This window comes from Haliotis asinina, chromosome 14, assembly GCF_037392515.1.
Source record: "Haliotis asinina isolate JCU_RB_2024 chromosome 14, JCU_Hal_asi_v2, whole genome shotgun sequence".
Lineage (NCBI taxonomy): Eukaryota > Metazoa > Mollusca > Gastropoda > Lepetellida > Haliotidae > Haliotis > Haliotis asinina.
Window position 1 is genome coordinate 28,515,927 of NC_090293.1, and position 15,608 is coordinate 28,531,534.

The 15,608-nt window shown below is 37.8% G+C and overlaps 1 protein-coding gene across 7 annotated transcripts in view; it reads left to right on the forward strand.

The window, feature by feature from the left end:
* LOC137261144 (LIM domain only protein 3-like) overlaps positions 1 to 10,377 on the forward strand; it is a 124,608-nt gene extending 114,231 nt beyond the window's left edge. For all 7 annotated transcript variants that reach the window (XM_067798842.1, XM_067798844.1, XM_067798843.1 and 4 more), the window contains 3 exons: positions 3,758 to 3,980; positions 5,072 to 5,197; positions 6,272 to 10,377. In XM_067798842.1, coding sequence (XP_067654943.1) covers positions 3,758 to 3,980; positions 5,072 to 5,197; positions 6,272 to 6,473 — 551 coding nt within the window. In that variant the 3' untranslated portion in view covers positions 6,474 to 10,377. The remainder of the gene's footprint in view (positions 1 to 3,757; positions 3,981 to 5,071; positions 5,198 to 6,271) is intronic.
* The last annotated feature ends 5,231 nt before the right edge of the window (positions 10,378 to 15,608 follow it).

The window sequence follows — 15,608 nt, forward strand, 5'->3', positions numbered from 1 at the left end:
GACAAATGCTAAAGGCAGCATAGCATCTCACTAACTCACTGAGCTTTGAACGGAAGTAAGTTCATATTAAAATGATGATAATCAACATTCAGTGTGCTCCAGATAAACAGATCTTATTTATTTGGGATTGCTGTGCATGTTAAATATACAGAGTTCTTGGGGTTTCTTTCACAGCAATAGACCACCCCACATTCCCACCTCTCTTTCCATGGTAGGATGACCCCCCCATCTGATCAAAACAATGATGCCCCACCAAACCCCACCACTTCATCCTTCTGAATTGTATCTGCATGGTTTTCTGTGTCATCCTTCCAAATCCTTGAACCCAAGTGTTCTCTGAAGTGAAATGTTTCAGGAATATATTTGCATGATCCTTAGTCAGCCCGGATGAGTCTTGAATCCCAAACTGATGCAGTGTTCAACAAAGGCAGCCATTATGAGAACGGTTGCCTTGAAAAGATTTCCAATATTGCTAGATAATTAGAGTTTATTTACTTAAGTAACAGCTCTGTTTATATACCATCAACATTAGATTAGATTTTAAGAGTGACAATTATTTTGCTTTGATGCAGTGTAATGTTTGAAGTATGCAATCAAACCTGTCGCATGGCTGCCTCAGCTATAGACTGCGATACATACCATGTTGTTTAGTTGTAGCTGATAGTAGAGTAAATATTTATCATCTGTTTCTCTTCTCGTGTCAAACATCCATCTTTAAACTTCAAGTTGGATGCTTATTCCAGTTACTTTCTCAAACACTTGTCATTTTTGTCTCCCTCGAACACTTTCTTTTCTTTGTCTTCAAATGGCTCCATCTGAATAATTGTTCAAGGAGCATTCTCACGGTCTGGGCCACATATCCAGTCTTCATAGTAATTACAAAAATATTTATAAGACTCACCGTGTCTTGTGCAATAATTTAACATGACAGTGGGGTAGCTCATTAGTTAAAGCATTTGCTTATCCTGCCAAGGTCATGTGTTTTGTTCCCCAAATGGTGATGCCTATGAGTGGTCTTCCAGCAGTGATAGGTTTTATGCTGCATCCAGTAATAATTCAGGTTCAGTTCAAACTAAATTGTTTAAAGACCAACTACAGATTCATATTTATTTAATGCCTGCAAGGTAAAGTGCAGTATGGACAAACACAGAATACTAAACAAGATATACTAACATAGATGCTTTCTTTCCAAATGTTTATTGGTGAAATAAAAATGTGGACGTTAAGAAATCTTCATGTAATAAAAATAGATTTTCATGAAAAAGAATTGGTTTCATACCGTGATGCCATGGTGGAGTATTGTGTCAAGTTTATATGGTCAAGTCTTCCAGATTTTCCTTATTCATTTGAAACTAACTCACAGTGAAGTTGACATTTGCTTATCAAGGAACTGAGTTGCTCGTCTGTTGCAAACATGAGGAAGGATTTAATTGTATCATTGCAAATATTTTTTTAAAATGAAATAAATGAATGAATATTTTATTGTAACTGAACCAACAGTGTTTAATCTGTTCAAATTTTACAGTCTACTGTAGTAATTTTGATTCAAACTGACTTTACTGAACAAAAAATGTTGCATTGTTAAATCTTTTTAGGTAATTTTCGAACTATTCTATTTCTACTCTTCAGAACTTGAAAAACTTACTTCACACAACATCCAAAACAGAATTTGTACCAATGTGTTTTATGAAGATCAAACTAATTTCCAAAAACAACATAGACACCATAAATGCCATATAATGTCACTGAAAGCTCTAATCAATTGAAATGTTTTGCCAAGAGCTGTGCTTGTTCAGAAAACATCAGCACGTCATAGTTTCATCTTCCCATATAGTTGAGCCCTCCATTCAAGCAGCATGACTTTTGTTTTGTATCAGGGTTTTATTGCTAGCATGCCAATTTTATTATGTAAATATTGGCAGTTAATGTTTGGTCCCCAGTGATTGGCAAGCTCGGCCTGAGGGGACATGGCAATAATGACTTTTAATTGCTAATAAATGTAAGTGTTTCAGTATAATGGGTGGTAATTGATAATAGACTTCAGTGCATTAGCTTGAGCTCAGGTCAGTTAGCCCCATGAGTGGCCCAGTGTCCGGTTAATGAGGCAGTGTTTGGTGTACGCACACAGCCAGGGAAGCTTTGTAACACATGATCGCAGACCATTGTCTCCAGATTAAAACTGGTGGCAGTGCAGACGACAGACAGGTGAGCCAAACAGACTGCTCACTTCAGACCAGTAGTATATTGATTGGAGGGTATATAGTGTGGACTGTGACAAGATACCTGTACAGTCACTTATAGTCGGAATAGCTGGCTGCACTAAACTGTGGATGATTGTGTTGCCTTGCAAAGCAGACAGCGACATTGTTTCATAACAAGCAATCAGAAGTTCATCAGTATTGGTAGAAGAGTGTTTTGCCACCTTGAAATTGGACTTGAACATGAATGAGGAGCTTCTATTGGCCACCTGTAGTGTTATGCCAAGATTTGTGTAGGATCTGTCTCTGGAGTATTGTGGACTGGGTATTAGTGATCCTGCTTTGACCGAGGCATGCTTTTCTCTGTAGAGAGGATGTTAACACAGGAGGCTGACAGCCAGGGTCAGTACATTGGATGATGACACCATACCAGCAAACTGCTGTTACTATAGATACTAGTCTTTCTATAATTTTCATCATGCGAACGTTCATTCACCAGTGCCTCATTCTGTCAAATGAATATCTTGTTTCACTGAAGTGTCTGTAACACCAGTTTACTTTTTCAACATTTGAAACAATGGCTGTTTGGTGAAGGACAGTATCAATCACAGTGTAGTAGATGTTGTTGTAAGCCCATGAAAAGAAAAACATGTGCTTTTGACATCAAGGGCATGATAAGTATCCTCGCTAGGGGCTGTACTATGTTGTTTTAAGCCCAGATGAAGCACTTTAACATGTATATACGGTGGGTCATGCACCTAGTATTGTGTAATGCAAATGTATTTTTTATCACAACAAGAGAACTGCTCAGCCAGGTTGATAATCAACATTTATATGCTCATGGCTGTATCTTTATCAACAAGACTGGCCTCGCTCATATAAGAGGCATGGCTGTCAGGGGCAAATTCATGTATGTATCTAGAGCTCTGGTGCAGAGAGTTTACACAGCTGTAAAATCCTGTTTGTTGAAACAGGATTTGAGTACTGTCAAAACTTGTATCAGATAATGCTACCATGTAGGCTTTTGTTCCTCTTATTTTTAAGTGAGGGTCAGTTAGCCCAGTGGTTCAAAGTTTGAAGTAGTTATTGGTAGGAAAAGCCAATGATGTTGCCAACATAATGCAAAACCATTTGAAATGCCCACTAACCACTATTTGAAGTTGACAAAGGTTTCTAGATAGATTATGTGGTTTCTTAGAAGTAATGTAACAGACCAACAAGGTAGGTAGCCATGTGGTTGAAGGACTTGCCCATTTGTTCTGAAGATATGAGTTTTATTTCATTTTTCGCAAAGTAAAGGGTAAGACATGTCTAGATTTGTTTGACAAAGAAAAACTTCAAGTAAGCATTTACCAGGTATGTACAACCAACTGCTTGAACCTAGTATGGTCCTGTTCCTCAAACAAGAACTGTGAACCTTCAAGTGCCTCACAGACCACTTGGTTTGCACACTCATTCAGGAGATTAGGATTTAAAAAAAATGAGTGCCACCCGAAAAAATAATTTAGAGCATTCATTCTGTATTTGAAGCCGAGTTAATAGTTCCCAATCTCTTCCAGGTCCAATGCAGATCTCACAGGAAGCTACGTCTGGGATGGGGAAACGGCAAGAGTGTGCAGGATGCAAGAAGAATATCAGTGATCGCTACCTGCTAAAAGCGCTGGAGCAGTACTGGCATGAAGACTGTCTCAAGTGCTCATGCTGCGATTGCCGTCTCGGGGAAGTCGGGTCTACACTCTTCACAAAAGCTAACCTGCTCCTCTGCAGAAGAGACTATTTGAGGTGAGATGTGTAGTCAGTTCATGAAAGCTGTTGTGACCTATATATTCTACTCAAAAGAAGTTAAGAATTCCAGATACTTTCTTGTTCCTGTAGTTATAGTGACAGGATTACTCAGGTACTATAGAAGAAGCAGACTACAGGTGAGGTAAAATGGGGTTTAACATCTTGTATTTAATGTCTAATATTTCGATGACATGTATATGTGTGGCTGCTTGCACTACCCCAGACTTAAGTTGGTCGTATAGTGTGTACACCTACAGAATATTGGATACCAGCCATATTGTTTAGTGTCTCGTCACCTTAATCCTCACCCTAACCAAAGGCAAACTCATTGTCTTTCAAAGATGACAGTGTGTATCCAATATTCTATAATCTTACCATATAGTGCAAGCTCTCAGAGATACCATGCCACAGTTAAGCATGAATATCCAGTCACACATAATATACCGATTCCAAGCCTACCAGTCCTTGTTGTACCCATTAAAGCTGAGTGCCAAGCAGGGATGAACAAGTACCATACTTAACACCTTTTGGCATGACATCAGGGATAGAACCCATGACCTTTCGTTCCCACCTTACAGACTAGACAGAATTGGAGGGCAAAACAGTGAAAACTTTAATTTAGAGCAATGTTTAAATGTTAAAGTTGCATAGTTTTCTGCTCTAACATTTGATACAGAGAATTCAAGTCTCTTAGGTTAAAACAGTTCTCCTGCAAGCCAGCCTGGCTGACAATACCTTCCATGTTTCAGAAACTGAGAAACCTGAGGAGATCCCCATTATTCAGAGAATTCAGAGAATCATGTACTTTGTACACAGCTCCCCATGCACAAATGATTTCTGTTAAAAAATGTCTTTGTCTGAAATCATTAAGAGCTGGAAAGCAAGATATTGTCTCGTAACTGTTGTACAGTTGGTAAATAACAATTTGCTGACCTACGTCTGTTTCATTTACTTTCTTATAGCTTTATCTGTTTGCTCAAGCTGTACTGATGGTATCTTGGTAGCATATCTGCTCGGCAGGTGCCCTTTCCATCCAAGGACTGAAATTGATTCTGTGATGCTAAACTGTTTTTAAAATTTAATTTCAGATTATTTGGTACCACTGGTTACTGTTCAGCCTGCTCGAAGATGATCCCAGCATTTGAGATGGTTATGAGGGCAAAAACAAATGTATATCACCTGGAATGTTTTGCTTGTCAACAGTGCAATCACAGGTAAACAAAGGGAAATGCTTTAGTTTTTAGCAATATTCCAGCAATATCACTGTGGGAGACACCAGAAAAGGGCAAAAGTAGACAAAAAATGTGTATGGTTCAACTAGGCCATATCATTCACCACGAGAAAAAAAAAAAAAAAAAAAAAAATCAATCCTGGCCCTGCTGTTAAATGAATGTCTGTACAAGCGTACATGACCTTTGGAAAAATATCCTCCCATTAAATTGTCACTTTCCTGAAAGAGCACTTGAGTCATATCCATTACGTTTTAACACCACATTAGGAAATTCTCAAAGCAATATAAACTTAAAACAAGGGCAAACACAGTCTAGGTGACAGGTTTATGGGACTTGGAGACGTGACATCCTGATCTAAAGTTTCCCCAGAAGACCCCATGTCAGCACCCAACACAGTACATCCAGAGTTTGTTTTGGTTCATCTTGGGGATAATTATCCTAGATTAGGCTACCTGTTGTACCTGTCTGCTCACCTGATGTGTTTATTACCTAGCTTAATGAGACGACCAGGTAGATGTGGCCTGGGGTTACATGTGCTGAGGAGGTGGCAGGAGAGGTTAGAGAGATTTATTGTGTCATCTTATCTAGTGTCAAGATCTAGTGACGATGACATTGTGGTAAAACAAAGCAGGATTTGCATGTCAAGAATGTTACTGATATTAAATTGACATGGGATATTTCCTTTTTCTGAAATTTATCAAATTCATACATGAGAAACAACTGTTAAATTAACTGATTTTTTAAAATAAAATAGGAAAATAACCTTTGAATATGTTTTTTTGGTGTAAATTTGTGTTTGGCAAATCAGAAATTTAATCTATTCTTCATATCAAATGAAAACAGCATGTTAATATTGACAAGTTTTTATTCATTTTAGAATTAATTTTGGTTTACAAAATTTGTAAAACGTGTTCCTAAAACTTCATGGATAATGACTTTTTTTTCAGTGATATTGTCGATACAATAAAGATTTCAGTCCTTCTTTAACCATATCTGTTATCTTTATGAACAAGGAAAATGTCAGTATGGATTACATGTATGTTTAACCTGTTGCAGATTCTGTGTGGGAGATCGGTTCTACTTGTGTGATAACAAGATACTGTGTGAATACGACTACGAGGAGCGCATGGTGTTTGCCAACATGACCAACCTTCCAAACTACGGCTACAATGCCCTGTCCCAGATGAAAAGACAGACCCAGAGCCTGAGTGATGATGTATCTAGTGGATACGGTAGTCCGAGTCCTAGCTCGTTATAGTTATCAATCCCTTGGGACATGTGACAAACTTGTTGCAGTGCAAAACTGATGTACAGTTTCTTCATCATTGTTATTTCTCTGTTCTCAATCTTACAACCTGAACTTTGAAGTATGACAGGTCATGCTACGAGTGTGGTGGTGTGACAAAGGGAGATAACTCTCAATGATTGATACAGAGTTATCTGCCCATGGTGTATATTACACATGTACTGTTGTGTATTCACATTTTGGTGTGCTTTGCTCACGTGCTGGATTTGACAGAAGACATCTTGAATCATCACAGAAAATGCAGTGTTATGACTTAAGACCATTGATCAACAATCCATAAAGGGACAGCCAAGTAAGCTTGGCTCTCTCAAGAGAACCAGTTGTGGATGCTGTTTGAAAGAGCACCTTTGTGTGCTTCATCAACTTGTGATCACATTTTATGGATATTTCTTTGTAAATTGCTATTGACTGTGCCATAACATAACAACAAAGCATATTTATAGTGTTTCATGTTTGAAAGCAAAAGGTAATTCCAGATGTGCATTGCTCTAAATTATGGATACAGCACTTGATTCTAGGGTGCCATTGAGGATTCTTATATAAAGGTTTAAGATCACATTTCATTATGCAACCAGAGACAATGCATATGCTTTAAAAAAAAATTGACAAAAGTGTAAACAAAATTTAAAATCTAATCGATTGCAGTGTCAGTAAAAGAGCAAGCTTTAATATATATATCTACATGTTATAACTGTCTAACTGATCATGGTTCTGTTTATGGATACACGTGTTTCTTGTGCTTGTGTATTCTAGTCAACTCATACAGTTTCCCTCCAACTGTAAATATTGCAATCCAAAGATGTACATATAATAATGAGGGTTTAGAGTTGACATTAGATTCCACAAGGAAAACACTATTTTATTTATTAAATTTTCATGGTTTGTTTCGAATTAAATATCATACTTGTTAATTTGTTTGTTCTTGAACCAGTCTTGAAAAACTGGTATTTACGAAAAGACTAGATATTGCACCTGCCAGATTTTCATTTGGTTAATTTGCCTTTTAAAGGAAGTTTGATGTGAATGTTTTGACATGCCAAACAGAAGTATTTATGTTCTGAAAACTATTGTTTTAATAATGTAATTAATAACTGTTGAAAGGTTTTATAACTTGATGAAAAAAAAATATTTGTGTGATGTTCATTTTATTTATAGTTTCTCATAACTGTATGTTATTAAAGTAAAATGACCTGGTTGTTTCATTTTCTGTACTGCTCGTTTGTGTCACAGAGCATTTCCACTTCAGAAGTGTAATGCTAGTTTTTGTCTATTAGACATATTTCAGGATGAGATAAATAGTTTGTTCAATGGCTTGCATCAACAGGTTACAAGTGCGTGTGTTTAATCTCTCCCCAGTCAACTGGTACATAATGTAAAGACACTTCTACATCTACATAAAGGGGCAGGTTTATGCTTGTCAGTCTTGCCAGAGTTGCTCCCCTTTGTTACCAGGATATGCTGGTTATTCGTTTAATCCAAGATATGGTTGATTATTAATTATTTTTTTTGTTTTGACAGAACTGAACTTATCAATAACTGGAAAATCTTAAGAACTCCAACTACATTTAGCTGAAAAGCTGAAACAGCCTTCAGATGTTTGTGAATGAGTCAATCAATATTATCCAGTAAGGTGGCATTTCAAAGTACAGTTGGCGCAGTGGGGTAGCCTAGTGGTGAAAACATCAGCTCATCACATTGAAGACCTGGGTTTGATTCCCTACATGTGTATAATGTGTGAAGCCCGTTTCTGGTGACACCTGCCGTGATATTGTTGGAATATTGCTAAGAGTGGTATAAAACCAGACTCAAAGTACGGTTATGATCTGTCTAGGAAAATATTATTCTACCATGTTTATATAGTTATACAGCATGTACTTATTCAGATACATATTTTCAGTGTCCCATATGATCCAAGTTGACATGTACTAGTAACCCGCTGATGTTTAAGCTGACAACAGACACTTTAAGTAGAGGGCAAAAATGTTATCCAAAAACTCTGCAAAAGATCTTCATGTAGTAGATTCTGTTTCTTGTGTACATCAAGTGTCATTCTACTTGCGACAGTCCAGTTATTGTGACAAGTGCTTTGTTGTGCGATAATATAACAATGATCTCTTCAGTCAATATCAACAGTCTTTCTTCTCTCCCACTTTCTGACACTTGAAATAAAATATACTGAACAGCAAGAGAAAAACAGGTTTAGAAAAAAATGAAATCTCATAAATGTAAGCATTCATGTTTTAAAACTTGACCCCCCAAAAAATGAGTTGCGTTTCATTTGCTGATCAATAAAGAATGTGCGTTTCCTATTTCTCAATCTTTTTTCTGGAACCATCTTTTCTCTGTAATACCATACATTTTATTGTCATCCTGGGCACTGTTTCACAAAGCTCTTGTAAGCCTAAGATCTCGTAACTTTTCTTTTAGCGGTGTACCTCCTATACTGTAACATAGGAAGTACAAATGTTACGAGATTTTAGACTTATTATGACAGGATCCTGGTGTAGAACCGATTTGAGTCATATGAAACGGTCGTCTTTGTTTGCAGTTTGATCTTAAAGTGACATTAAAATTATGAACCTATCTACCCTGTTTTTAAAGTTAGAAATGAGAAACCCACATAGGTTGGAAGGGGAATATAATCTAGGATAAATTTAGAGGATGATTGAAGGTATGTTTGTGGTCACATATTGCAGAGTAAATATCATTATTTCATAACATACAGTAATGTCACATTGTTCAAATCTTTAAACATGTCTAGTCATATTCTGTAATTTGTTTGAACAAGAGTTGTGTAGCACCTGCAAACTGGCCAACAGGTTATGAACCTGGATTGAGAATTTTCTTTTCACTTTTGACCGATGCAACTTGCAAAATTCGGACCTGTGCCAAAAACACATAAATGAAAAATACTCTCATACTTATTTTGGCTGTTAGCAAACACTAAAAAGTATTATCATAAAAAATGATAGCAATCAGAATAATATCTGTATTTATTGAAAGGTAATTTTGCAAAAGAAAATTTACATGAATTTGATGATGCAAAACATTTGTTTTTCAGTTGATATGTTTGAGAGAGTAAGAAAGACTGTATTATCAAAATGTGAGTTTCTGTAACCCCCATATTGTATTACTTGCCATGAACACCTTACACCCATTTTAGGCAAGCAGAAAATTTTTGCAGGTTTCTATGATCCTATCTCATTTCATTATGAATTCTGCATTCCATGGCTACCGTCAAATTTCCTAGAAGTGTACAGTTATGTAAAAATGTGTTTCTAGAACATGTTTCTACATGCATTTCTTCTGAAAACACTTTATGTAGTACTAAGACTCAAACGCTGAGTTTTTAAGTTTGTACAGTTACCTCACCATCATATCTAAAAAGAACAAAATTTCCTAGTTTAATTAATGGATTAGTACACATCTCTAATATGCAGTAATCTCAGAAAGCAAAGTGGAGTAAAATGATGCAGGAAATTATTACAAACACCATAACTCTTAACAAAATAATTTTCATAATGATCTTTCTTGAAAGCATAGTTCTGAAAATGGCATAATGACTCTAGATATTTATTTCTGAAGAGTATTTTTATTTGCTCAGGATTTCACCCAAACAGTATTTGTGGTTTGAATTGTTTTGTTTGTGTCTGATACCATTCTAGTCAGTGAGGGTGTAAGGTTGATCCTAGTCTTCATGCATGTATATATGGTTCATTGACTGGAGGTCATCTGATGGTCATGTGACAGTCATGTGACCTTCAGTCCTCATGTATCATAATTTCATTATCATTTCTGTTGGAGAGATGACGTGTAATTTAAATGATGGATAGAGAATAAAACGATAAAATTGCCAGTCTGTGGTTTGTTTTCATACATCAAACAGAGCACCATCATCAACTGGGCAAATCTTTGGTGTTTTGAACCCCTTATCTGCCTTTTGCAGATGACTTTGTGACTTGCCACTGAACAGGAGGTTACTCACAGCAGATTTCATACATTATCTGGGTGAATAATTCATTTTCACCTGTTTTGAGTCTTTGAATGGCATTTAGAAGTGATACACATAAAGGCACGAGTTTTTTATGGATGATAACTTCTGTATTGTGAAGAGTCCCGAAGTATATTCTCACTTCTTCATCAGGTGAATGAAGCAGTGGAGTACAACAAGCTGTTTATGTACATGTAGAAACAACAACAGTATGACGAAGGAAACCAGTAGTTAATTTGTGGATGGCCAGGAGGTTGTTAACCCAGGCATTATTGGTAAGATAAACAATAGGAAGCCAGATGGGGTGGGGCATAATGGACTGGCGGCAAAGGAAATTGCAAGAGGCCATAGACATCAGAAGAAGCCGTCCAGCTATCAACCGTGACCAAGGAACACATCTCCCTAGTGCTTGGGACTTATTAATACTGAAAGAAGTCATTATCATTGCTGCTCACTTCATAATTGTACATACTACCAACAAGGCCCACTCCCACTTGTTACATAACAACACACCCTGGCTTCCCTTGTCCATTATGCCCCACCCCATCTGGCTTCCTATTATTTATCTTACCAATCATGCCAACTTTACATATTCTATTGTTTAACATTGCAGACCGGAATACAATGATAATCATACAATATACTCTTCAAACACAACTGAATTGATTGTTAGCAACATACTATCATGGAAGTCTTGAAAATTATTATTTAACTCGATTTTAATAATCAAAATGTTAACTTATATTCTCAGTCACCAACCAAGCTGCATTGATATCATTGTAATAATGTTCAAAGCGACATTAACTTGTTCACAAAGGGTTTCAAGTCCTATATAATAATTTTTGTGCACCTATCAGACTTCTGCACTAATTCCAAGCCATTCTGCATTATGGGTGCAAAATTATTTGTGATGGGCTGCAAGTGTGCCCTGCTCATTAGACTGCATCAGGTCAACTCTGAGTAATCCAGCATGAGATTGCGCGCTGATTTCACTTGAAGACAAGGAGCATCCAAGAAACACAACTGCAAAGTAATTACCACCATTGGAACATTGGAACTTCATCATCTGGACATCATGTTAGCCTGACATAGTGCATTGAATTGGGAAAGATTGAAAACAGGGAATTTGTCTGAGGACTGAACATGGGGAATTTTAGTCCAGGGACTGGGAGGACTAAACTGAGGAATTTTAGGATTGGGAGGTTTGAAAATGGGGAACTTTTGTCTGAGGATTTGAGAACAAAAACTGGGAAGCTTTGGGTGCATTGAAAATGAGAAATTTGTGTAAAGTGAGAAAAAATGAAAATGTGGAATTTATGTGAGGTTTGGAAGGACTGACATTGGAGTGTTTGATTGTGTATTAGCAGTGTTGAGAATAAAGTATTTTACCTCATGGATTGAGAGGGTTAGAAATGAAGTGTTTCACTACTGCTTGAGTGCATGAGTTTGGTTTTGCATCACTTTTTGCTATATTCCAGCAATATCACAGCAGTAGACAGGAATGGGTTTCACACATTGTACCCTTGTGGGGAATCAAACCCAGGTCTTTGACATGACAAGCAAACACTTTAACCTCTAGGCTACTCCACCGCTTTCTACTTCCTGATAAGGTTGAAAATGGTTAAATAAAGTTGAAAACTAGATACTATCTTTGTGGATTGGGGAGTTGAGAAAGAGGTACTGCACAGCTGCTGGAGGGTATTGAACCATGGTTGGTGTCACTGAAGAGGCTACAGCTCAATGCTGGAATATCAGCACTCCATTTGGTCCTCACTGAGTTAAGTGTATGCAGCAATGTCCAATAATCTTCACTATTAATACATGGAATTCTACCCTCAACATTTACAGGGGTTTGCATGCACATGTCATGTTACCCTGCCTCAGGATATGTAAGGACACCATGTTAACCCATCTCAGCCTATGTCAGGACACCATGTTAACCCATTTCAGCCTATGTCAGGACACCATGTTAACCCATCTCAGTCTATGTAAGGACACCATGTTAACCCATCTCAGCCTATGTCAGGACACCATGTTAACCCATCTCAGCCTATGTCAGAACACCATGTTAACCCATCTCAGTCAATGTCAGGACACTATGTTAATCTGTCTAGTGTATGTCAGGACACCATGTTAACCCATCTCAGCCAATGGCAGGACACCATGTTAATCCATCTCAGCCAATGTCAGGATACCATGTTAACCTGTCTCAGACTATGTCAGAACACCAAGTTACCCCATATCAACCAATGCCAGGACACCATGTTAATGTGCCTCAGACAGTATAAGGAGACCATGTTCACCTATCTCAGCCTAGTTAAGGACACCATCTTCAATGCCAGGACACCATGTTAACCTTCCTCAGTCTATGTCAAGACACCATGTAAACATGCTTCAATGCCAGGACACCATGTTAACCTGCCACAACTAATATCAGGACACAATGTTAACCTATCTCATCCAATGTCAGGACACCATGTCAGTGTGCTTCAGATTATGCCAGAACCCCTTGTTTACCTGTCTCAGTGATGTAAAGACACCATGTTAACTTTCCTCATCAATATCAGGACACCATGTTAACCTTCCTCAGCAAGTTCGGGACATCATTGTTTTAACAAACCATGCAAGCCCTGCCAAGAAGTTCTTCGAATTTTGCATGTATAATCCCTGCAATGATGGTATTAACTCTTCAACATAAAGTTCATGATCAGATTTTACAGATGGTCGCCACTACAGCCATATTGGAAATCGTTTATTTCTCATTACCCATGGTTTGGCCGTCTAGCTCTGCATGATTTAATATGTGGAGAACACAGGCATCTTTCAGACCTACAAAATGTTAAACCTTATTTCTATCATGACCTTCAAACTTTACAGTGCCATACCACAGTGATATAATGAGAATTTAATGCTTTTAATGCTGTCTTTGGACCAGACAATCCAGTGATCAACAGCATGTGATCTGTGCAACTTGGAATTGATGACATCGAGTCTGACCACCAGTTACCCGTCTCTTACAACAAGCATGGCTTACTGAAGGGCAAAATTATAACAGGTACCAACTTTCTTGGGACAAATGGTTCTGAATAAGGTTTTACATGGCGTTTAACAATATTCCAGCAACATCACAGCGGGGACACCACAAATTGTCTTCACATCTTGTGTGGAATGGAGCCATAGTTCTGAAATGTTAATAAGGACGTATCATTGCACAACCGTGAGTTAAGTGGTATATGCATGGGAACCCCTGAAGATTCCATTTAGAACTGATCTTCAGCATTCCATGATGAAAGACTTGGTTCATTCATGTCATCATATCCTAATTGCTGGGAGCATGTTTAGGCCGTTGATCCTACTTTTCAGTAAAACAACATTGTGTGTCTTCAAGAAATTACAAGAACAGTCTCTCACTTACCAAATCCTAGATCCTCTTCCAGAATATCTAATGTTTGGTCACCAAGGGACACTGCCCAGAGAAATATTCAATCTGTCTGGATCAGAAAATCTAATTATGAGCATCCATCTACGCAATCTCTATAAATATTGTCTCTTGTATTCCATATTGCATCACTGTGCTGGCAAATGCCACCTGTTTGGTTTCGGTGACAGTTTTTATAATACAACAATAATATGTGCATTTATATTGCGCCAAACTCATTAACTGGGTGAATGCTCATAGCACTAACAGCCAAAGCGGGCATTACCTATTACCCTGGTTAACCCAAGCTGCCTGTTAGGCACTAGAAGGTTATAGTCACATGACTTATTCCACCGGGTACCCATTTGCTGCTGGGTGGACAGAGACAATTTTGAACAAACTTACTTGCCCAAGGTGAGACCACATGTGTCATGTGCTTCATTGTGGTTCAGGACTGAAGTCCTAGAAACTCTCAGGAGTCAAGCTGATGGTCACCCATTGGAGCACTGTCCGCGCCTTTGCTTAACTTCACCTAATTGTGACCTGAGCTTTATGCACAGGGCATGTGGTGATGGTGATGGTGATGGTGATGGTGATGGTGATGGTGATGGTGATGGTGATGGTGATGGCGATGGCGATGAAATAGGAATTCGTCTGTTAAGTTATTAACTGATGTGTTATTTATTCATAAGAATTCACTTTATCGTGTTTGTGTATTTGTAATCTAATTTGTAACTGTATAACAACCATCACATAAGTGCATAAGTCCGCTAAATGGGAACATGGTATTTTAGGTTAAAACCCCGAGGATCATAGCATCGATGATACACATAATCTAATCTCAGAAAAATTCTGATCCACACAAGCCATATCGAAAACCATTTTTTAACAATTGGATTTTTTTCTTTGTGTCCTTATGAAATGTTTTATAGTATTTCAGGCCCTGTACATTCACACACAGTAAGTTTATAGTTTTATATTTAATTTTCTGTTTTTGACTTGCTTTCGAGATTGAAATGCCATTTTTCATGGGGGTTATCTGAAATTACTCAACATGAAAGGGACGCAACTCCGCACAACAGTCTGCAAGACTACCTGACCAATCTGTAATCAAGAACCCTTCCTAAAGTGGGGTGATCCAGATTTTTAACAGTGTAACACAATCTAACTCTGAATCTGAATCATATCCTCATTTGCAAGACCCCTTTGTTGAGTGAGTGAGCCGGTTTAGTTTTACACTGCTTTTAGTAAAACTCCAGCAATAGCAATCGAACCCGGGTCTTGGCGTGACAGACGAACAGTTTAACCACATGGCCATCCCACATTCGGGCCAACTGTGGGCCACAGGCTGATAGATTAGCAGCGAATTCGATAAGTAAATCCGGTTTACCGAATTATCGCACGGTGCTGATATTACACCGCCAACCCATGCCTCACTCGCCAAGTACCTTCGTGCGTAATTCCAATTGACTGTTTGTGTTATAATTAAATGAATTATTGATCCTTCTGTAGGAACCAACTCAACAATTTAGCTACCCAGGATAAAACTTAACATTCTTCAAATATTTCCTCGAGAGAAAAAAAAGATAGCTAGAAAACTAGAAGGAATTTCCAGATCTGAAATATTAATGAAGATAATTTCAGAATATTAAAAAATAACCCGTCTAGAATCAGCTTA